At 40.7% G+C, this 22,173-nt stretch overlaps 1 protein-coding gene across 2 annotated transcripts; it reads left to right on the top strand.

The window, feature by feature from the left end:
• The first annotated feature begins 2,041 nt into the window (after window positions 1-2,041).
• On the top strand, window positions 2,042-16,970 carry LOC114053462 (natural cytotoxicity triggering receptor 2-like). Of its 2 annotated transcripts, none has more exons than XM_027876548.1 (6): window positions 2,042-2,358; window positions 2,617-2,964; window positions 4,292-4,358; window positions 4,486-4,540; window positions 9,067-9,185; window positions 16,704-16,791. In XM_027876548.1, the coding sequence occupies exons 1-6, from the start codon at window positions 2,307-2,309 to the stop codon at window positions 16,762-16,764; spliced, it is 702 nt and encodes a 233-aa protein (XP_027732349.1). In that variant the 5' UTR covers window positions 2,042-2,306; the 3' UTR covers window positions 16,765-16,791. The 2 variants fall into 2 exon arrangements, with proteins under 2 accessions (XP_027732349.1, XP_027732348.1); XM_027876547.1 differs by lacking the exon at window positions 4,486-4,540 and adding an exon at window positions 11,769-11,824 and having other exon boundaries at window positions 2,064-2,358; window positions 16,704-16,970.
• The last annotated feature ends 5,203 nt before the right edge of the window (window positions 16,971-22,173 follow it).

The following is a 22,173-nucleotide window of genomic DNA, read 5'->3' as shown; positions in this document are numbered from 1 at the left end:
AATGAACAAAGGACATAAGGGTGTACAGACAAGCAGGATAATTTGGAAAATAATGTGTAGAATTTATCAAATACTTTTTTGTAAAGCAAGCAGTAAGAAATAAGATTCATGATTTCATACAGAATCACATTTTTGTGTTTTGCTGTGCATGTGGAAATGCTTTTTTCTTTTGATATTTTGGTAAGCTTAAAACAATTTTTATAAAAGAAATAGAATGTATGACATACACAAATTAGTAGCAAATGTCACAGAGATAGCCTCAGAGCTTAGAAGAAGGGGAAATGAGGAGCTCACTGGCTGAGATGTATTTCTTGACCCCTTTCTCACCTCCCCAGCAGCTGCCATTAAGCTGAAGTTACATATTTCACAAGAGAAGACTTTAATCTCAGGTGTCCGAGTCCTACCTGAGCCCCAAACTGAGCTCTAGCACAAGATTCCTGCTCTCTTCCCCCCCCCCCCACTCCTCCAGGATCTCTGGGAATCTCCACATCTGGTATCTACCCGAGACACCAGCGTGTGAGAAGAAAAAGTATTTTTTTTTGTTTGTTTGCTTTTAATTTCTTTTTTTCTTGTTTTTTTAAATGTTTTAAATGTATTGATAATTTGTACATATCATTTACAAGGTCCTTATGTTTATTAGAATTGTTATTTTGACAATTTCTGTACATTATTTAGAAGTTCCCCAATATGTGTGAAAACATTCTTTCTTGTTTGTATTTATTTTGTAAAGAAATATTACTGTTTACTAAAGTAACATATTCAGTGATGTACAGTTACTTGTTCTCAATTATGATTTTGTATCACATTTTGTTAATTTACCCACTGGTCAGAAACATTTTTGCATCAAAATATCAAGACAATAACCACAACATAATAACAACCTTCAAATCTTTAGCAGTTGAAGTTCTGTTGTGCTTAAGTCTTTCTCTAGGCCAGATATGATCTCACAAAAACACCAACAAAGCTGGGTGTCAAAAAAGTCAAGGAAGACACACAGTGCCACCTTCTCTGCAGCTCTCCATCCAATAACCATGGCCTAATGTTCCCCATTCCTTTCTTCTATCAGACACTGGAGCCAAGAGATGGGAGCTATGGAAACCAGAATTTTGTTGTTGAATAAAAGGAAAATCCCAGCAATTTTGTGAAGAAAATTAGATTTTTCTGAAGAATTTCAATTATTGTGGGTTCTTCAGAATAGTACTCCAGTCCACACTGTCCTTTCCTGGAAGTGCTGGCTGTTTTTGTGTTAACAGGCAGAGAGCAAGGCTCCTAATTCAGTCTGTGTTGCTATCACTGAGCACAGCTATTATAAACATGGAAATTTGCTCTGGTGGGCATGGCTCTTAGAACAGGAAAGGGATGGGGGAGGGGGGAATGGAGATTTAAAATTTTAAAAAACCCTCTTAAAAATAAAAAAAAATACAAAAACATTCAAAATCAGTGACCAGAACTGCTAGCTAAATGATATCCTAGTTTAAACATTTTTCCTTGGAAAAAAAATGTACTTCTCCTAATGGAATAATTGCTTCCCTATCTCTTCCCCCATGTTAGGGCTGCTTGCAGCTAATGTTGGGGCAATATCGGCCAAACCATATGCACAGTACGAGTGCACTGACTCACCTGACTGAGCCCACGAAGCTTTATTCTGTGCCTTCACACACAGCTCTAAGAAACTGCTCTGTAGGGCCATAAAAATATGGTCTACACCAATAAAGAAGTACAGGAAAAACAAAACCCAAACATTTTTAACTTAGTTTAAAAAATAAAATACCCTGCAAAAGTTTTCTGCCAGGGGCAGCTAGGTGGTGCAGTGGATAGAGCACCAGCCCCGGATTCAGGAGGACCTGAGTTCAAATGTGACCTCAGACACATAACATTTACTAGCTGTGTGACCCTGGGCAAGTTACTTAACCCCACTACCTAACCAAATTAAAAAAAAAAAGTTTTCTTCCTGTTTTCAGCCTGGGTTTCCATTTGCTGAAAAATCCATATTTTCTAAGGGCCCAGGCCATTGCAGAGGAGGAACTCTTGGTCAACCTCAGGCTCAGAGATTTCACAAGTGAAGGGTCCTCAGTAGGAGCTCTTCCCCTCGCCTTTGAGCTCAGCACTTCTGCTCCCTCTACTTCCCCTATTTCCCCCATAAGGACTCTCTTTCTCTGTTCCCTTAGTTCTTCTTTCTTCTCAGAGAATCAGAAGCAGTAAGAGAAGAGTCAGCGTACTGCCCCTTGTACTGCCTCCCCAGGTTCCAGACTGAGGAGGCATGAGGTGAGGTGTCCTTACCCCCTAAATGCCTGAAGAGGTCCAGAATGGCCAGAGAAGCCCCACTGCTGCTGTTCCTGATGTCACTGGGAATCTCAGGTGAGGAGGAAAGGCATGGAGGAGGAAAAGGGAATGAGAAGAGAAGGGAGTGAGATCAGGCAACTGTGCAGACACGTCAGGGGGCAGAGAGGGAGGCTATCTGGGGAGCCTGGACTGCTTCTACAGAGCATAATCTGGGGGAAGGAGGCTTCCTGAAGAGACTAGGTCCCCTCTTATCCTAGTTTCCTCCAGTCAGACCAGGGAGAGGGTCTTGAGCTGTAACCCAAACTTCTGCTGACCTGAAGCTGTGCTCTGCAGGCTCCCAGGAAACAAGAAGTTTGGATGAGAACTACTTAAGAAAAGAAGGGCAGATGTTGAATGTAAGCTGCTCGTATCCTCTCAAGGACCATGAGAAGTCTTGGAAAGTTTGGTGTAAACTACAAGAGAATAGAAAGGATTGTAACAAATTAGTGGTCATAACAAAATTCTGGGTTTTCACCAAAGAAGGTAAATTCTCCCTTCAATTAATTGATGAGTCTAAGTCTGGCCACATCATCATCATAATGTCAGGACTCAGGGAAAAGGACTCAGGACATTACTGGTGCATGACCATCAAGAAAAACAATGCCATTATCCTCAAGAGAATCCACCTGGTAGTGTCTCCAGGTAAGACCATTTCAACTCAAATCTCAATGAATTCAGAAAAATTTTATTAATCACTTTCTAAAAGCAAGGTCCTTGGATGGGAGAATCAAGCCTCCTTGGGATTCCCAGATAGGACGGTTTTCTAGTCCTTTATTCTGCTCTCCTCTACCCTACTCCTCTCCACTTCCCCCTGCTCTCTACACTCTGAGATTAGAAAGAATTGGGCTACCCATCCTCGAGGTGAGTCATCTCCTTGTTTCTTTGAAAAAAAATCTTTGTGGGGTTCACTGGGGTCCAGGGAGACACACACACACACACACACACACGCACACACACACACACATTGCATTCATGCAATAGCAAGCATGCTTAGCAAATCTGTGATAGCTCTTGCATTTGTTAGCTCAAAGGAGAAAAATTAGTTTTTTAAACACAAAATGGTAAATAAACTTTTTAAGAAGCAAGGATGAATTCCTCCCAAATCCCAGAGAAACATTAGGTTCCAAGGAGAATGTACTTGCACTATTAGAAGACAGAGTGAGAACAGAGAAAGGAAAATAAAGCTAACTGGGATCAGTCTCCAACCTGAATGGAGTTTATCCATGAAGGATCTGCCCCATGTAGTCTACGCATGCTTCATCCACATTGTCTTGGCTCTGCAGTTTTGATCACTGAAGATTTCCCCTCTGTTCCACATAACAGCAGGTCCTTCATGGTGTCAGTTTTAATGGCTCCAGGTCAAAAAAGGATAAGCTAGTAAATCAAGGTTATCTCTTCTGCCAGCCCCAAGATCAGGACTCTTTAGGTTGAAGAAGAGGAAGCTAGCAAATTTTTGCTCAAAACTCTGTCTCTCTCTGTCTCTCTGTCTCTGTCTGTCTCTCTTTCTCTCTCTGTCTGTCTGTCTGTCTGTCTGTCTCTCTCTCTCATGCACACGCACATGCACAATCACACACAAACTTGCTTCATTCTACCCTCTAGACCCTCTCTCTTGGAAGCAGTGGAGCCACAGCTGGAACTGAAGGAGATACCACTTGTCTTCATGTCATCAGATTCAGCCATCTGCTGAGGACAGGGAGAGCAGCCCCAATGAAATATTTAACCAAGCCATCTGGGATGGCAGAGCATTATGACAAAAAGAACAAAATAATAAAATACTAGAAAATACACAAGGAATGATATAGGATACAATATAGTATGAAACAATATAATATGAAATACAGTGCTTTGCTATAGTGCATAGTATTTTGTAAAAGGAACTATCTACCAATAGCTCCTGAGAAAGGACAGATGGAAGGCAGGAAGGCAAGTGTCTCTCCCACATGTTTCTCTCACTGTCTTCTTTTTGTAGCCCAGAACACCACCAAAGAGATTTGGACTACTTCAGGAGTCCCTTCCAACACTCCAGCCACCTGCAGGTACAAATATTTCCCTGTGACCCGTAAGCCCCCTGTCCAGCATTCCCTGTATTCCTCCAAGTCACTTATCCATGTGTTTTCCTAAGCTAAATTTATCTAGATTCTAATTTCACTGACCTGTGTTCAGTCTTATTGAGCACCTCTCTTCTCCATGCGAAGAAAAGAGAGCCAGGAAGCCCAAGGTAAGTCTGGAGAATATGTCCTTAATATTTCCCCCACTTAAGTTTCCTGTGACCTGAATTCATATTCTTTCCATGCCACAGTCCAGTGTGCTTGATGTGATGTGGAAAGCTCCTCTCCCTATTTCCCCTCTGATCCATCGCCAGTCATCTGCTTATCACACCTGTCTAATCTTGAGATAATACAGACAAACCAGGTCAGACATATGAGGGACTGGTCACCAGTTAGTAATCAAAAGCAAAGGAGATTCCCTCCCAGTCAAGCAGAGGAGCCCCCACCCCAGACTTCCTGCCTGCCCACCTGCACCCAAGAGCTTTCCTTTATTCCTGACTTAAAGGAACCAAGCCCAGCAAAATGGTGTAGTATAGAAAGTACAGGGTAGGATGAGATTTCTGTCCTCTTAGCACTCCAGTTAACAGCTATGAGAGATTAGGGAAGTGTCTAGAAAGGATAGAAGATGACAGCTGCTTCTTTCCTGGGTAGGTGCTGTAATAATAATAGTTAGCATTTACATAGTATTGTAAAGTTTACAAAGCACTTTACATACATTTTCTCATTTGATCCTCTTAACAACTCTAGGACCTAGGTACTATTCATCCTCATTTTACAGTTGAGTAAACTGAGCAGACAAAGGTTAAGTGAGCTGCCCAGAGTCACACAGCTGGTAAGTGTCTAAGACTATATTTGAACTCAGGTCTTCCAAGATCCAGGCCCAGTGATCTATCCATTAAGCCACCAGAGATGATCTAATCCAACCTTTTCATTTTAAAGATGATGAAAATGAGACCCAGGGAGGAAAAAGTGAACTGCCCAAAGTTCTACTCCCTTCCTTTATGAGTTACTAGTAGACTAGAACTAAAACCCAGATCTCCTATCTCCTAGTCCAAGGTTTTCTTAGCATATTATATTGTGTAAGCATGTTCTCTGAGCTCTTCTGTAAAGCCTGTGTGCCTTTAAAACATTTACCTTGGGATCTGTCATGGTGCTTGAAATTCCACCTCGAGGTGTTGCCTTGGGCAGCAAAGGAGGAGGGAAAAGTCTCCCCATTAAATTAAGGCTTTGGCTTAAGACAGGGCTTTAGAAGGACTCTGTGAACATATGCTTGTTCTCTTCAGGGGCAATATTCATACCCGTTATCATTCAATAAGTTTTAATTAAGTGCCTCGTATGCCAGTCACTGTCCTAGGTACTAAAGATAGAAAAGTAAAAAAGAGAAACAATTCCTACTCTCTAGAAACTTCTGCTCAATCATGGGAGACAACATCTATATGGTATATGTATGTATATGCATGCACATATATACATATACACACAGACACTATATATGCATGTATGCATATACTTATTTAGGCATACACAGAATAAACATAAAATAAATACTAGGTAATGAAATACGAAGTAATTAGGGAGTATGTGCACTAGCAGTTGTGGAAGTGGTGCTTGATCTACTTTTTAAAGGCTGTGAGGGATGTTGTTAGGCAGAGGTAGAGAAGGAGTGCACTTCATCCATGAGAGATGGAATGTCCAAGTAAGGATTAGAAAAATAAATGATAGTTTGGCTGCATGGTATAGTGTGGAAAGGGAAGTAATATATGTTGAAACTGGAAAGGTAGATTGAGACCAGGTTGTAAAAGGCTTTAAAAATCAAATAAATGAATTTATATTTTATCCTAGAAGCAAAAGAGAATCACTGAAGTTTATTGAATAGAGGAATGACAGTCAAATCTGTACTTAGGAAAATTCATTTGGACAACAATGTGAAGATGGACCAGAGTAAGCAGAACCGTGAATCAGGGAAATTGATTAGGAGGTTACTACAATAGTCTAGGTATGTGGTAGGAGACAGCTGAGTGGTGCAGTGGATAGAACACTGGGCCTGAAGTCAGAAAGACTCATCTTTATGAGTTGAAATCCAGCCTCAGACACTTCCTACATGTGTGACCCCGGGCAAGTCATCTAATCTTTTTTGCCTCAGTTTCCTCATCTGTAAAATGAGTCAGAGAAAGAAATGGTGAACCACTCCAGTATCTTTGCCAAGAAAACCCCAAATGGGGTCATGAAGAGTCAGACATGACTGAAAAATGATTTAACAAAAGGTAGGTATAATGAGAACCTGAACTAAAGTTATAGCTATGGGAAAAGAAAGAGGGATAAGTTGAAAGAGCTGTTGTGGAGGTGGAAATGACAACATTTAGAAAGTGAATGAATATGTGAAGTTGACTAAGTCAAGGATAATGCCAACATCACAAACCTGAGAGACAAGAAGAATGGGAGTGCCCTTGAAGGAAACAGAAATTTGGATATATCATCTCCCCTGTTAGGATGCAAGCTCTATAAGGACAGGAACTGGTTTTGCTTTTTCTTTGTATCTCTAGCTCTTAGCAGTGAGTGGCACATAGTAAATGCTTAACAAATGCTTTTTGAGTAATTGAAGTTTCGTAAAAGGGTATGTTTGTGGGGGTGGGGGGAGGAAGGGAGATAATGAGTTCTCTTTTGGACTGCTTGAGTTTAAAATGTTTCCAGTCTGGAAAACTTGCAATGTTCATTAGACAATGATTCAAGCCTGGTGCTCAGGAGAGAAACAGGCTGAATATATAGATCTGTGAGTTGTTTGCATAGAGATGATATTTAAATCTGTGGGAGTTGATATACTAACAAAGAAGGAAAGAAGGTCCAAAAGAGACCCTTGGAGTATACCCATATTTAAGGGGCATGATACAGATAATAAGTGAGCATAGGAGTCTGAAGAGAAATAAACAAAAGGTAGAAGGAGAGCTGGGAGAGAGTGGTTTCACAAAAACCCAGAAAGGAGAGAATATTTAGGAGGGGGAGATGGTCAATGGAGTTAAATGTAACACACAGATTAAAAAGGATGAGGCCTTTGAAAACACCATTAGATCTGGTGATTAAGAGATCATGGATGACTTTAGAGAGACCAGTTTTAGGAAATGACACTTTGGATAAAGTTGGAAGCCAGTTTGTAAAGGCACAAGAGAAAAGGTGAAGTTGAGACAACAGGTGTGGATAGCTTTCTCTAGGAATTTGACAGAGAAAGAGAGAAGAGACATAGGATAATAGGTTGAAGGGACGATAAATTCTAAAGAAGGATTTTTTTTAAATGGGGGAGATGAGCAAATTTGAAGGCAGCAGAAAAGTAACTGATAGGAAGAAATTGAAGGTCAGAGAGAAAGAAGGAATGATTAAAGGACCAATGAAGAAAACAAGAAAGGACAGATTAAGGGCATATGTAGAGAGGCTGTGCTAGAAAAGGGCCACTTCATCAAAAATTGGAAGAGGAAAGCCTGGAAGATGAAGTCAAGGAGCTTTGAGAAGAAGAGAAGGTGAGTAAAGGCAGCATTTGAAGAAGGCCTTAGTTTTTTTCATTAAAAGAAGAGGCTAAAACCTCAGCTGAGAATGAAGGTTAGGAGCCATCATAGGAAGACTGAGGAGAGGAGAGAAGAGAAGATTTGGAATAGCTACTGTAGGGAGTCAAATAGGAAATTAATTAGAGAGAAATGAAAATATTTTGCATCCATAAGGTCCCAGTTGACATTAAATAAGATAAAGACAGCTCAGTTTTTGTGACTTTTTCCAGTTCCTTTCATCAGCATGAGTAGGAGTGTAAGAGGTCAATGGTGGGAGTAAACTGGGGTTGGGATATAGAAAGAATTAAACCATGAGAGGCAAAGGATTCATGAGCAGAAGCTGATGTGGCATCAACCCAGGCCAGCTGGCTTGAGATTCTGGAAAAAGAGAAGTGATATCAGGAATCCGGAAGTGACTGTGGGTAGCTACAGTGTGTTCTGACATCTTCTCCAGGACCAGTGTGATTAGGTGGAGGGTGGGAAGAGATGATATGGGAGAAGGTATAGCCAGTGTTGGAGAGGGTGGCCTTGAGTGCTATATTATCTGGGGAGGCCCTGTCCAGAATGAAAGTTTATTCATTATGGAATAGGAATTCCAAAGGCAGAGTGGAAAGGGAGATCACAGTTGGAGTGGGAAGGGAAGGGCTGAAGAAGAAAGAATGAGAAAAGAGGAAGTAGGAATCAAAACCATTTACTTCTAGGCAGGCAGCAATTAATAAAGATAGAAAAAGGTAGAGTTTACAAGGCATAAAGTGAGCAGATGGTGACAAGTGAATAAGAATACTTAGTCTCTGGAGTTTTATGATGGAGACCTTCCTAAACTATCTCTAAGCCTATGACCTTATGACAGGATAGGTAAGTTTTGGTGAGAAGAGGATACTGGGAAAGGTTCGGAATAAGAGGAACTGCTTTAAACTAGGAGCTAAGCACTGAAATAGAGAACTCTTGGCAGCTAAGGGCAAACAGAAGGAGGAATCTGAGATCACTGGAGACCAGTGGGAAAAAAAATCACAAAAGGTGGTAAGAGGCTCCTAAAGCCAAAATCTACCTATTCTCACTGAATAATTTGATTTCCCATAGTTTGGATCTCTCTCTCTCTCTCTCTCTCTCTCTTTCTCTCTCTCTTTTTTCCTTCTCACCTGACACATCTCTCTTTCCATAAGTTTCTTAGAAAAGGAGAAATTCCTCATTTTGGGTGTGGTCCTGACCTTCCTGCTCCTATTAGGGGTCCTTATTACAGGAACTGTGTACATCAAGAAACTCCACCAGAAAGTCAAGAAAGGTAAGAGAGAGAAAACTCTCACCTCTCTCTCTCTCACTTTCTGCCTCTCACTGCCCTCATGCTCCACACCCTCACATCTTTCTAGCATTTACGTCCCAGGGGCTGGGGAAAGATGACCCAGGATGGATTCTGTAGAGCCTCTGGGCCATCCCTATGCTGATCCCTTTATATTTCTCTCCTGTGACACACTCGTTCTACTTTGTTATGGTTAAAGTTTGCTTATCCTCTTGGTAGACTGTGAACTTCTTGGGGCCATAGACTGCATCTCATTCATCGCTGTAACTCCCTCAGGGCTTGGTAACACAGGCCTTTTACACATATGTTCATAAATGTGGCAGCTAGGTGGCACAATGGATAGGGCTCCAGGTCTGGAGTGAGGAAGACTCTTCTTCCTTAATTCAAATCTGGGCTCAGATACTTACTAGCTGTTTGACCTTGGGTAGGTCACCTGTTTGTCTCAGTTTCCTCACCGGTAAAATGAGCTAGAGAAGGAAATGGCAAATTACTCCAGTATCATTGACAAAGAAAAACCAAATGGGGTGGTGAAGAGTTAGACATGATTGAAATGACTGCATGACAACAACAAAAGTTTATAAACATGCCTTAAATGAATACACAGACCTTTCAAATCCAAAAGGTTTCTTTTTAAATTCACTGAGTATGTCACAAATATTTGCATGGATATATAAAATATGGGATCTTTCTCTTCCCTTTCCCCACTTTCTCCAGGCCACTGCCCACAATTCAAATAAATTCAACTCATTTAATTCAATTTAATTCCACAAACATTTGCTAAGTGCCTTCTATGAACACAGCGATTGGCAGTGGAGCTCATGAAAAGATATGATACAGACTTACAGTATAATGGGGGAAAGGCGTGAGCCCGAATAATTATCATACAAGCTCCTTACAAATAGGGATTGTTTCTTTGTGCTTGTATTTTCAGTATCTGGCACATAGTAGGTGCTTAAGAAATGTTTCTTGATTATATTTGTTTGCATATTGTCTCCCCTATTAGATTGTAAGTTCCTTGAGGTCAGGGACTATCCTTTGCCTCTTGTTTGTATTCCTGGTACTTAGTAAGCATTTAATAAGTGTTTATCGATTGATCAGTTGATTGTCAGTTGATACAAAGGAAAGTTATATAAGGGTAATAGAATGGTTTATTCATAATGTGCTGAGGAAATTAAAAAGGAGGACTCTCCCTTTCAGCTGGTTTTGGAGAGGGGAAAAGTTGGAGAGGGGGGAGATGGAAAGCTTCACAGAGGAGGTGTCACTTGACTTGGGCCTTGAAGGAAGGGAGAGACTACAGCAGATAGAAATGGGCCTGGACCTGGGTCTGGGGAGTGCTATTGCAGGCAGAGATAACAGAATGAGCAAAGACATGCAGACAGAAGAAGGCAGGATGAGAAAGGAGGGAAAGGTCCAGGTTGTTTGAAACATAAAATAAATGAAAAAGAGTACTAGGTAATGAGCCTAAAAAGGTGGATCAGAGTCAGATGGTGCAGAACCTTAAATGCCAGGTCAACATTATTTGTTGACAATAGGGATCCATGGAGGCTTTCAAGTGGAAGAATGACATAAAACACCTACAGATACTCTATGGATATTAATACCCTATTACTTTTAATAGGTTAAGGTTAATTTAATTAATTTTAATTATAATATTATTTATCATGTATATTCTATATTTGTATGTATTTATACTATACATAATATTATGTTATAACAATATATAATGGTATATAATATATTTAAAAGAGATAACTTATTTGTTGTTCAGTCAGGTCCTACTCTTCATAACCCCATTTGAAGTTTTCTTGGCCAAGATATTAGAATGGTTTCCCATTTCCTTTTTCAGATGAGGAAACTGAGTAAAGTGACTTGCCCAGGATGACACAGTTAATAAGTATCTCAGGCCAGATTTGAACTAAGGAAGATAAGTCTTCCTGACTCTAGGCCCAGCACTCTATCCACTGCACCACCTAGCTGCCCTAGATAACCTATTACTTTCCCCAGTTGGGTCCTCTTCACTGCTACTGTTCCTACCAATTTCAGGGAATGAAACACAGGAATGTGAAGTTTTGAACGGATTGGAGGCAATAGTGAAAAGCAAAAGAAAGGGTAAAAGGAAGGAAATAAGCATTTATTAAGCACCCATGTGCCTAACACTGTGGTGACATCTTTAAAAAATATTTCATTTAATCCTTACAACAATGCTAAAAGATAGCTGCTATTGTTATCACCATCTTCTAAGTGAGGAACTTGAAGCAGACAGATGTCCAGGGTCACAAAGCCACTAAATATCTGAGGGCAGATTTGAGCTCAGGTCTTCCTGACTCTAGGTCTGGCGCTCTATCCACTGCACCTACCATAGAAAGCATCAATCAATCAATAAACATTTATTAACCTCTGATGATGTGCCATTGCTATGCTAAATGTGGCCCACTGTCTGTGGTATGCATTCTGAAGATGAGGGTGGAGACAATCAGACCTAGGCAAACAGAGGAAGAGGAGGGGTAGAACATCTCCTCTCAACTTCCCCATAAGGAGTCTGGCTGCTAAAGGTGTGTGTTTTGGCAGGTGATGATTTCCATCAAATGAGCAATGACTTTGAGAACAAGAGGCAAAAATCTAGGGTAAGTAAAGCTAACCATTTTTTAATGGTTAAACATTAAACATGCCTACCTATAAAGGGCTTCCTCTTTTTCATCTGTATTATCTCAGCCGACCCACCCTGGAGCCCTGTACTGTGGACAGGATGGGGTTTATCCCCACATCTCAGAGTAGATTCTAGGATCTTAGAATTTAGAGGTAGAAGGGAACAGAGAGATTTGCTTAGTTCAACCCATTCATTTTAGAAGGGAAGGATTTTTTTAAAACTTTAGTAACATTTTATTTTTTATTCCCAATTACATGTAAAAACAATTTTTAACATTCATTTTTTAAAATTTTGAGTTCTAAGTTCTCTCCCTCCCTCACCTCTCCCTGAAATGATAAGCAATTTTTCTAAAGGTTATATATGTACAATCATGCAAAGTATATTTCTGCATTAGTCATGTTGTGAAAGAAAACACAGGCCAAGAAATAAAAAGCCATCAAAAAATTAAATGAAAAATAGTATCTGCATTCAGACTCCATCAGTTCTTTCTCTGGAGGTGGATGGCATTTTTCATCATGGGTCTTTTGGGATTGTCTTGGATCATTGCATTGCTGAGAATAGCTAAGTCATTCACAATTCATCATTCTTACAATATTGCTATTACTATGTTATCATGTTCTCCTGATTCTGCTCACTTCACTTTGCATCAGTTCATGTAAGTTTTCCAGGTTTTTTCTGAAATCATCTTGCTCATGCAATAGCACAATACTGTTCCATTACAATCGTATACCACAACTTGTTCAGCCATTCCCTGATAACCCCTCAATTTCCAATTCTTTGCCACCACAAAAAGAGCTGCTATAAATATTTTTTTACATATAGGTCCCTCCCATCTTTTTAAAAATCTCTTTGGGATACAGACCTAGTAGTGGTATTGCTGGATCAAAGGATAAACACTATTTGATAGCCCTTTGAGCATATTTCCAAACTGTTCTCCAGAATGGTTGGATCAGTTCACAACTCCACCAACAGTGCATTAGTGCCCCAATTTTCCCACATCCCCTCCAACATTTATCATTTTTCTTTCTGATAGATGTGAGGTGGTACCTCAGAGTTGTTTTAATTTGCATTTCTCTAATTAACAGATAGCTTTGATTAGAAGAGAAGAGTCTAAGGTTCAGAGAGGTGAACAGAACTGACTAAGGTCACACAAAAAGTTAACTGCAGAATGAAAACTTCTGTCCATATTTCCTGACTCCCAGTATTGCACTCTTTTGACTACAGTAACCTCTGTCCAGAGCTAAAAACAAAACTCAATTTATTTACCAAAAAGTCATCTTCCTCATTCTTTAATCTTTGAGTAAGATGAATCTTCTCCCTTCCTAGTCCCAAGGACCCAGTTGGAGATAGACCTGCCATCTAAAGGAAGGAGATCTGTCATTTTTATCTATTTTTTGGTGAAGCAGTTGTGGTTAAGTGATTTGCCCAGAGTCACACAACTAGTAAGTGTTATGTATCTAATGCTGGATTTGAACTCAGGTCCTCCTGACTCCAGAGTCAGTGCTCTATCCACTACACCAACTAGCTGCCCCAGATCTGTCATTTTTTAAAAAAAATTATCTAAAATATTTCTCAAAACAGTAAAAGGTGGTGTTTATGTCACCAGTCATAAAGCTTGTGTTTGAAATGAGAAACTTCATTTTCAGTATTTATGCATTTATTGCCTTGTACACAGAGCCATAATGAAGTATTCTCATGTGCAAAAAAAAAAAAAAAAAAGTTGGAAAGTGTCATTAGTGAGTGGAGGAAAGATATAGAAGACAACCCCTAGGAAGAAACAAAGGGCAAATGGGGGCGGGGCTGGCTATCTCATTGGACAGTTGCAGGGACTGGAATGGGTGGGGGGTTGAGGAAGGGGTGATGAAGAAGATGGTTTCCTCTAGTTGGATACAATCCAATTGGGCAAGAGGATAATCACTTAGAAGGTCAGAGAGGGGGAAAGTAGCAGGTGGAGGTGCAGTAGTCCAGTGAAAAAGGGGCAGATGCTCATAGCAAAAGGTGGGGCCCCAGGAGAGGGGCTGGATCTTCATGGTGCAGATGCATGGACATAGAAGAACTGTTAGTTGAACTTTACAGACAACCTCTGGGAAGAGAAGTATTAGATAGAGGAAGGCACAGGAGGCAAAAATTAGTGGAGATCAGCTTTGAGGCAGGAAAGGATGTTTTTCTAGATGCATAGCCCACAGAAATACCTAAAAAGTATTGGAATAAAAGAAGGGAAAATGTTGTGTCCATGCCCCTTTAGAAGGTGGGCAACCAGAGAAAAGGCCCTAGTTATCCATACTATCAAAACTCTAGAGATGGAAGATACTTTGGAGGTCATCTAGTCTAACCTCTTCATGTTATAGATGGAATACTGAGGCTCAGTTAAGTGGCTTGTTCAAGTTCACACAGGCAGAGCTGAGATATGAACTCAGGTTTCTGTGATTCCAAAATCAGTGCTCCAAATACTAACACTCTTTTGTCTGTACTATTCTACTTATATATATTTTAAATTTGTTTTATGGTTCTCCTAGAGGCAACTAGGTGGTATGGTGGCTCCAAGAAACTGTAGCATGCACAGCAGCCACACCATGATAAAACCATCTCAACAGATGAACTAAACCAGGTTGAAAGTAACCAAGGGGTCTCAAACCTGTCAGTGAGTTAGGGGGATGTCTGTCCTAAGCATGTGAAGTCATCCCCATCAGAATGGTTGGATGAGAACAATTTGTTCTAATGGCCATGAAGGCAGCTGAAGCAGGCACTGTGGAGCACTTAGAGTTTGGTCAGACATGGAAGATGCCAAGGTCATCCACTGCATCCAGGCCATTGCCAGTCATCTTGACTTTGTCTTGTCACTAGAATTTGATGACTCTGGAACAGAGAATGAGACTGACCATTTTGCTCCACTCTGCCTCACTTAAATCCAATTCACAAGCAAGTCAAGACATCACCCTGTGATGTCATTGATCCATTTAGAAAGGAAGGACAAGCAACAATAGATGGTGTGTGGTTGTGGTTGTTGTCATTGAGTCACTTCAATCATGTCCCATTCTTCTTGACCCCATTTGGGATTTTCTTGGCAAAGATACTAAAGTGGATTGCCATTTCCTTCTCCAGCTCATTTTACAGATGAGGAAACTGAGGCAAGTAGGGTTAAGTGACTTGCCTAGGATCACACATCTAGTAAGGGTCTGAGGCTGGATTTGAACTCAGGAAATTGAATTTTCCTGACTTCAGACCCAGCACTGCACCACTTACCTGCCCCCCATATAAATATTGGTGCTATTATTATTAATTATTATTATCTACAACCAAAAAACTAATCACCTAGTAGATAATTTGTTGGTCAGGAGTCTCTGCAGACTTAAACTGGTACTTGGGTAAGAGACATGGTTTGTTTTCAGACCTGTGCTCAAGGTCTTCCTAAATTGGTAGAAGTGACCAGAGCTTGGTCTCCAGCCCAGGGTTACTTCCACACCACTAGTAGGCATCAGAGGAAGATTTTTGTGAAGGCTGAGTTCCCTGCAAGATTGAGGCAATAGCTACTCTAGAGTTTTCCTTTATTCCAAGAGCTTTTGGGGAATGTAATGGTAATCTCACTATGGAGAGTCTGAGGATGCCCATTGGTCCCTTGTTGAGAGGATAAGGAACAGGTCCTAATTGGGTGCTAGGGACTAGGCATCTCTCCAAGGTGATTGACTTACTGAGACTCTGAGGCAACTCCTCCCCTCTGATCTATAAACATGAACTGACAGACCTGATCAAAACTTTTGAGGCTGCTTGGTACCTTGCTAAACAGAAGACCGGTGGGAGACTACTTTTCTGTGTAGTGATCTGTCTCCTGAACAGGAAAAGGATGTACACGGCAGCTACAAAAATTCATTTTGGATCCCTTAATATAGGTATCCCTTGATTTGAGTTCACTAGTGTTATTCTAAATTCATCAGATATTAAACTGTGGCCTATTACAAGTGAAAATGAATAAGTTATAGTTACAGAACTTTACAAATATTATCTCATTTGATCCTCACAGCAACCCTAGGAAGTAGATGTTGTCATTATCCCCATTTTTACATATGAGGAAACTGAGGCAGATAGCGGTTAAGTGACTTGCCCAGAGCCATATAGCTAATAAGTATCTGAAGCTAGATTTGAACTCAGGTCTTCCTGACTCCAGTTCCAGGGCTCTATCCACTGTACCGGCTAGCTGCTGTCTAGCTTGTGAAGTCTCCTTCCATATTCAGAACCCTACAATCAAATCATGTGCTCATTCAAGATACTAGTCATCTTTCAATATTCTGCTAATTACCAAGTACCAGGAACTCTAAGGAAGCAAGCCAGTGATGGGGAGTCCAGATACTCCCAATATCTACCTACAGATGACTAACTATCCCTGTCTATAGCTTCTAGATAGAGATCTAGAAGCAGCTTTGCCACTAACTCCACTTGTGACCTTAGCAAGTGACTTTTCTTCTTTTGAGTTCAGTTTCCTCAACTCTTAAGTGAGAATGTTGATGTAGATCAACAGTTCTTAGCCTTTTTGTATCATATGGACCCCTTCAGAAACCAATGGACCCTTTTACAGAATAGTGTTTATTGCCTACCTTTGTAATTAAAGAAATGTTTAATTTCAGTTAGAGTTCAGTGAAAATAAAGATTTTTGTCCTATTCAGAGGGTCCTTGAACTTCTGCTTTAGGTGATCTCTAACAGAATGTCTATACATGAATTCATAACATTCCTGGTGATGCTGAGGCGTGTTGTCCTTTGCCACTACAGCATTTCAAAGCCTCATAATGTGAGCACCAAAGCTGGCATTGGTGAATCCTCCAATCTCAATCTTTAATTTATGTTGATATTCTCCTTTTACTAGGGCATCACCAAGGAGATGGACTATGAAGAAGGTCCTGGGGACATCCATTATGCCTCAGTGACCTACATTGGCCCCAGAGAACCGATGTGCACAAACACACAGAAGGCATCCAGCTCGAAGACTATGCAAATGCCCTTTGAGTCTGTGGAATATGCCAGCATCACAAGGGCTGAACATCAGCATCCCAAATCAACAGCCATATATGAGTCAATGGGCAAGGAGAGTTAGTCATCTGTAGGTGCTTAATAAATACATGTTGATTGCTAATATAGAAATATGTTTTTCATGATTCACATGTATAATTGATATTATACTGCTTCCCTTCTCAATGGGTAGGGGAGGGACTAGAGAGGAGAAAATTTAGAACTCAAAAAAATTTTTAAATGAATGTTAAAAATAAATAATCAATTTATTTTTTAAAAATAAAGTCAGCCCAAATAAAAAACATGTTCATTGATTAATTGATCAGAAATATATTGGGGATCTCCTTTGTTGTGAGCCCTGTACCCAGGGTCTTTGGGAGCAGGGATGTAGGAGCAGGGGGTAGGGGATGGAGGAAGACAGTGACAAATTAATAGTTGGCAATTAAGTCTTCATCTTACATTTTCAGTGGAGAGATAAAAACAAGGGACCATTTAAGAATAATTACAGAAATAATATACTAATTAACTTATTTCTTCCAATACATGTTTATGGTGTACCTATTACCGCAGCGGGGTTCTTGCTGCTGCTCAGCAATCCTCCTCTCCTCAAACCACCCTCTCTTCTCTAACTGAAGGGTTCTTGGGCAGCAGGTCTAGCCTTAACATCATGACTACACCTCTTGCTTCTTTGGATCCACTAATGCATAGTAAATATTCAGATTAAAATGTAATTATGAAATATTTAGAAAAATAAATAAAAATATAATAAAACAAATAATGTTAATGTGGTTTTTTAAAGTTGTGTCTGTTCATGGGGATCTTTTATGTACAGTTTAATGGCCTCTGTTTCTATTTGAGTTTAACACCACTGTTCTATCCTATTCACCCCAGTGATTCTTCTAAACTTTCTCTTCTTTCTTCAAACCTCCCACAGCATTTTCTTTCCCTACTAAAAAAAAAAAATTGAGGCTGTTCCTTGTGAACACCCTCTTCTCCTTCTGTCAGTCAATCAGTCAATAAATCAACAAGCATCTATGAAGTGACTACTATGTGCCATATTTAGAGACATCTCCACTCCAAATGTTCATATGGACTATTTGTGCCTGACCTATGTTTGAGCCTGCCAAAACTCATATTGGTCTGATCAGCCACAGTTGGACACACTATACCTTGACCCCAATATGTGATGTCATTTTGGTTTTCTTTAAGAACAGCCAACTATGTGCCAGTCATTGTACTGATTGCTGGTCATACAAATACAATATATGAAATGATTCCTATTCACAAGGAGTTGACAATCTAATTAAGGGAGCCCAGAGGACATATATAAGTATATACAGAATAAATATAAAGAGAATAATGAAGAAGTTAATTACAGTGTAGTTTGTAGGGGAGGGCAGCGGCAGTGGAAAGAATCAGGAAAGGTTTCGTGAAGAAGGTGGTACTGGAGTTTCAAGTTGAAAGAAGAGATAGATGCAATGAGTTGGAGGGTGAGGGAGGAGTGCCTTCCAGGGATAGGGGACATCCTCCTACATCCCTCCGATGTCACCTCCTAACTATTTCCCCTTTTCCCTTCCCCTTGACAAGGTCTGGCCACCATCTCATCCCTCCCAACTTCTCCAACAGATTATTCCAACTATTATCCCCTCTCTTTCTAATCTTTACTATCTCCTTACCTATTGGTTCCTTTCATGCTGCCTAAAAATACAACCAAGTCTCCCTCACCATTTAAAAAAAAAAACCTTTACTAGATGTTACCATCATCTATCATCCTATATCTATCCTCAACTTCTCAGATAAACTTGGAAAAGCCATCTATGTTCAGAGCCTCCATTTCTTCTCTAAATCTCTCCTAAACCCTATGCAATCTGGCTTTGGACTTCATCACTCAGCTGAAACTGCCCTCCCAAAGTTGATATCCTAATGGCCCAGTTGGATGCACTTCTTTCCCTCCTCATCTATCTTTACCTCTCAATAGCATTCAACATGTTAACCACCTTCTCTTTCTGGATTCTTTCTCCTCTTTGAGTTTTCATAACATTACACTCTTTTGGTCCTCCTACCACCTCATATCTATTTAACTACTTTGTATATCTTCATATCTGTTAACTTTATTTTTTACGTTGTATGTATTCTATATGTACTTGTTGTCTCCTTATTACATGTTCCTTTGGAATAGGGCCTGTTCCATTCACAGCAGCTAATACTATGCCTGGCATAGGGAAGGTACTGAACAAGTACTTGTTTATTGATTAATTGTTTGAAACTTGGCTTTCAGATCTTTCTAAAAGAGTAAGACTTGATAATTGGCAGCCATATTTTCCAAGGGCCCTGTTGTTTCAGGGGAGAGGCCTCAGCCCTAGCTCAGTACTCAGAGACCTGACATTTGGGAAGTCACACAGTGACTTCCCTCACATCAATCTCCTCTGAGGTCAGCACTTCTGCTCTCTGTTCCTCCTACTTTGACCATCAGGGTTTTTCACCATTCTCAAGGGAAGCTAGCATAGAATAAGGGTCCCAACCCCAATTACACCTACCCTGGGGCTAGACTGAGGGTTGGGGGCTCCCTTTGTCTTAGTCTTTTGAGAAAAAAAAGACATTAGCAGTGGGGATGGGGAGAGGTGCCTGGAATAGGACTGCAGAGTATGGGATTTGAGCCAAGTCTTGAAGGAAGCCAGGAGACTTCAGGGAGACCATTCTAGGAGTAGGAGATAACCATTGAATGGGCACAAAGTTACAGGACAGAGAAATAAACATAAGAGGAAAAGCAAAAAAACAGGACTTGCTGGATGATTGAGTATGTAGACAGGAGTAAAGTATAAAAATGTTAGAAAGATCAGACAGTTCAAGGTTATGGAGGGCTTTAAATGCCAAAGAGAAGATTTTGTATTTAATCCTAGAGGTAATAGGGAGTCATTACAATATATTGAATAGGGGAGTGAGACAGACACTTTAGGAAAATCACTTTGACATCTGAGGGGAGGTTGGTTTGGAGTAAGGAAAGACTTGAGGCAGGGAGACCAACCAGAAGACAAGTGCAATAATCTGGGTGTGAGGTAATGAAAACCCCAACCAGGGTGGTGGCTATAGAGAGAAGGGAATTAAAGAGATGCCAGAAAAGTAGAAATGATAAGACTTGGCAACAGTTTGAATATATGTGGTGGGTTCAAGATATGAATCAAGGATGACAGAGGTTGCAAGAGTAGGTTGACTGGGGGATGCTCCCAACAATAATAAGAAAGGACAACAATAATAAGGAGCCAAGATGGCGGAGTAAGAAGTAAGTCACTCTTACCCTCCCTTATTGCCCTCTGAAAGCCCAGAAAAGATCACCCCAGGAAAAACCGTGGAAGAGCTGAACCAGAAGAAAGACAGGGAGCAGCAGTCCAGTAGCCCAGGTAGCTAGAGGGATTAACAGGAAAGGCTCCTCTTACCCTGGGGGAAGGAGAGCAGTACAGAAAGGGAGGCATCCCAGCAAGCTAGCAGAAAACCCCACCTCAGCATACCAGGAGGAGATCCTGAAACCCAGGTGGTGGAGCAGGCAAACTCCAACACCAGGAACCCCGAGTGCCTCAGTGAGGGCAGGGGAACCAGTGGAAACTAGCTTGGGAAACTACCAGGTGCCTCAGCATTCTACAATAAATGGGTTTCCCAGTGCCTCAGCAAAGCTAAGAGAAGCAATGCTCCAAGGGGCCCCAGACGGATAAACATCCTGCAACATCCATCTGAAAGGAACTGAAGAAAGAGAAAGGAAGGAAAGACCTGGGTGAGCAGGAAGTCCCCAGGGCCCTACTACCCAATCCTACCCCTAGAGTTCCAGTGTTGCTGATTCCAGCCCAACACCAGGTAAGCTGCCAGAAACCCTACAGCCTCCAACTGCCAGCATTGGAGGCCCCAGCACACAAAGCCAGTAACCAGGCCCTAGGCTCCCAACACAAGAAACTTGGGTCAGTGCCCCCTGCTCCCCAGCAGGAGAGCTCAATGTCTTTAAAGGTCAGGAAATAAGCAAACACCATGAGCAAAAAGAAACGTACGATAGATTCTTATGGGAATAGTGAAGATCAAGGCAGGAATTCTGAAGGGGACAACATTGTCAACACACCCACATTTGGAACCTCAAAAGGGAATATGAACTGGTCTGTAGCACATAAAGCCTTCTTAGAAGAGCTCAAGAAGGATTTTAAAAGTCAAATGAGAGAGGTAGAAGAAAAAATGGGAAAAGAAATGAGAGGTATGCAAGAGAGAGTCAATAGCTTGGAAAAGGAAGGACAAAAATTAACTGTAGAAAACAAGTCCCTAAAAAATACAATTGGCCAAATGGGGAAGGAGGTACAAATTCTAATAGAAGAAAACAATTTGTTAAAAATTAGAATTGGGCAAATGGAAGCTAATGACTCTATGAGAGAGAGAAAATCAGTCAAACAGAAACAAAAGAATGAAAAAAATAGATAAAAATGTAAAATACCTCATGGTAAAACAACTGACCTGGAAAATCATTCCAGGAGAGACAATTGAAAAATTATTGGTCTACCAAAAAAACCACGATGAAAAAAAAAAAAGCCTGGACAGTACCTTTCAGGAAATCATAAAGGAAAACTGCCCTGAGGTCCTAGAACCAGAGGGCAAAATAGCTATAGAAAGAATCCACCAATCACCTCTTAAAAGAGATCCCAAATTGAAAACGCCAAGAAATATAGTAGCTAAATTCCAAAATTACCAGGTCAAAAAGAAAATACTGTAAGCAGCCAGAAAGAAATAATTTAAATATCATGGAACTACAGTCAGGATTACACAGGACCTTGCAGCTTCTGCATTAAAAGACTGTAGGGTGTGGAATATGATATTCCACAAGGCAAAGGAACAATAATAAGAAAGTCAGAAGAAGAGAAGTTTAGAAGGGGGGAGGAGGTAGAGTTCTGTTTTAGGACATGTTGAATTTAAGATGTTTATGGAACATATAGTTAGAGCTGGTTATTCAAGACCAGTGCTCGGGGGAGAGGTTAGGGATATCTATATAGATCTGGGAGTCATCCACGTAGATATGATAATTGAAATCATGGGAGCTGTGAGGACTCCCACCTTAAGACCACTGCTCTTTTCACTCTTCTCTTATTAATAGGAGACCACTTGTTTTCCAAAGCTGAGGCCCCTGAGCTGGGCATAAGAACAGTTTCTTTGTAATCACCCTCTGGATGAACTCTGTTGTAGCTAAATCACAGAACAGGTGGTCCCTGAGCTGGAGCAATCACCAGCAGGAACCAGGTTCTGGTCATAAAGCCTGTTTTGAGCAATAACAACAAAGACTGAGGGTTCTATGGCTGTGAGAC

This window comes from Vombatus ursinus, unplaced genomic scaffold (genome assembly GCF_900497805.2).
Source record: "Vombatus ursinus unplaced genomic scaffold, bare-nosed wombat genome assembly UNPS02014811.1, whole genome shotgun sequence".
Taxonomy (NCBI): Eukaryota; Metazoa; Chordata; class Mammalia; order Diprotodontia; family Vombatidae; genus Vombatus; species Vombatus ursinus.
This window is presented reverse-complemented; position numbering and strand designations above follow the sequence as displayed.

Excerpts from the sequence above, each read along its gene's own strand:
- LOC114053462 (XM_027876547.1), top strand. The coding sequence starts at position 2,307 with ATGGCCAGAGAAGCCCCACTGCTGCTGTTCCTGATGTCACTGGGAATC. Across the intron at positions 2,965-4,291 it reads CCACCTGGTAGTGTCTCCAG|CCCAGAACACCACCAAAGAG; the intron begins GTAAGACCATTT and ends TTCTTTTTGTAG. Across the intron at positions 9,186-11,768 it reads CCACCAGAAAGTCAAGAAAG|GTGATGATTTCCATCAAATG; the intron begins GTAAGAGAGAGA and ends GTGTTTTGGCAG.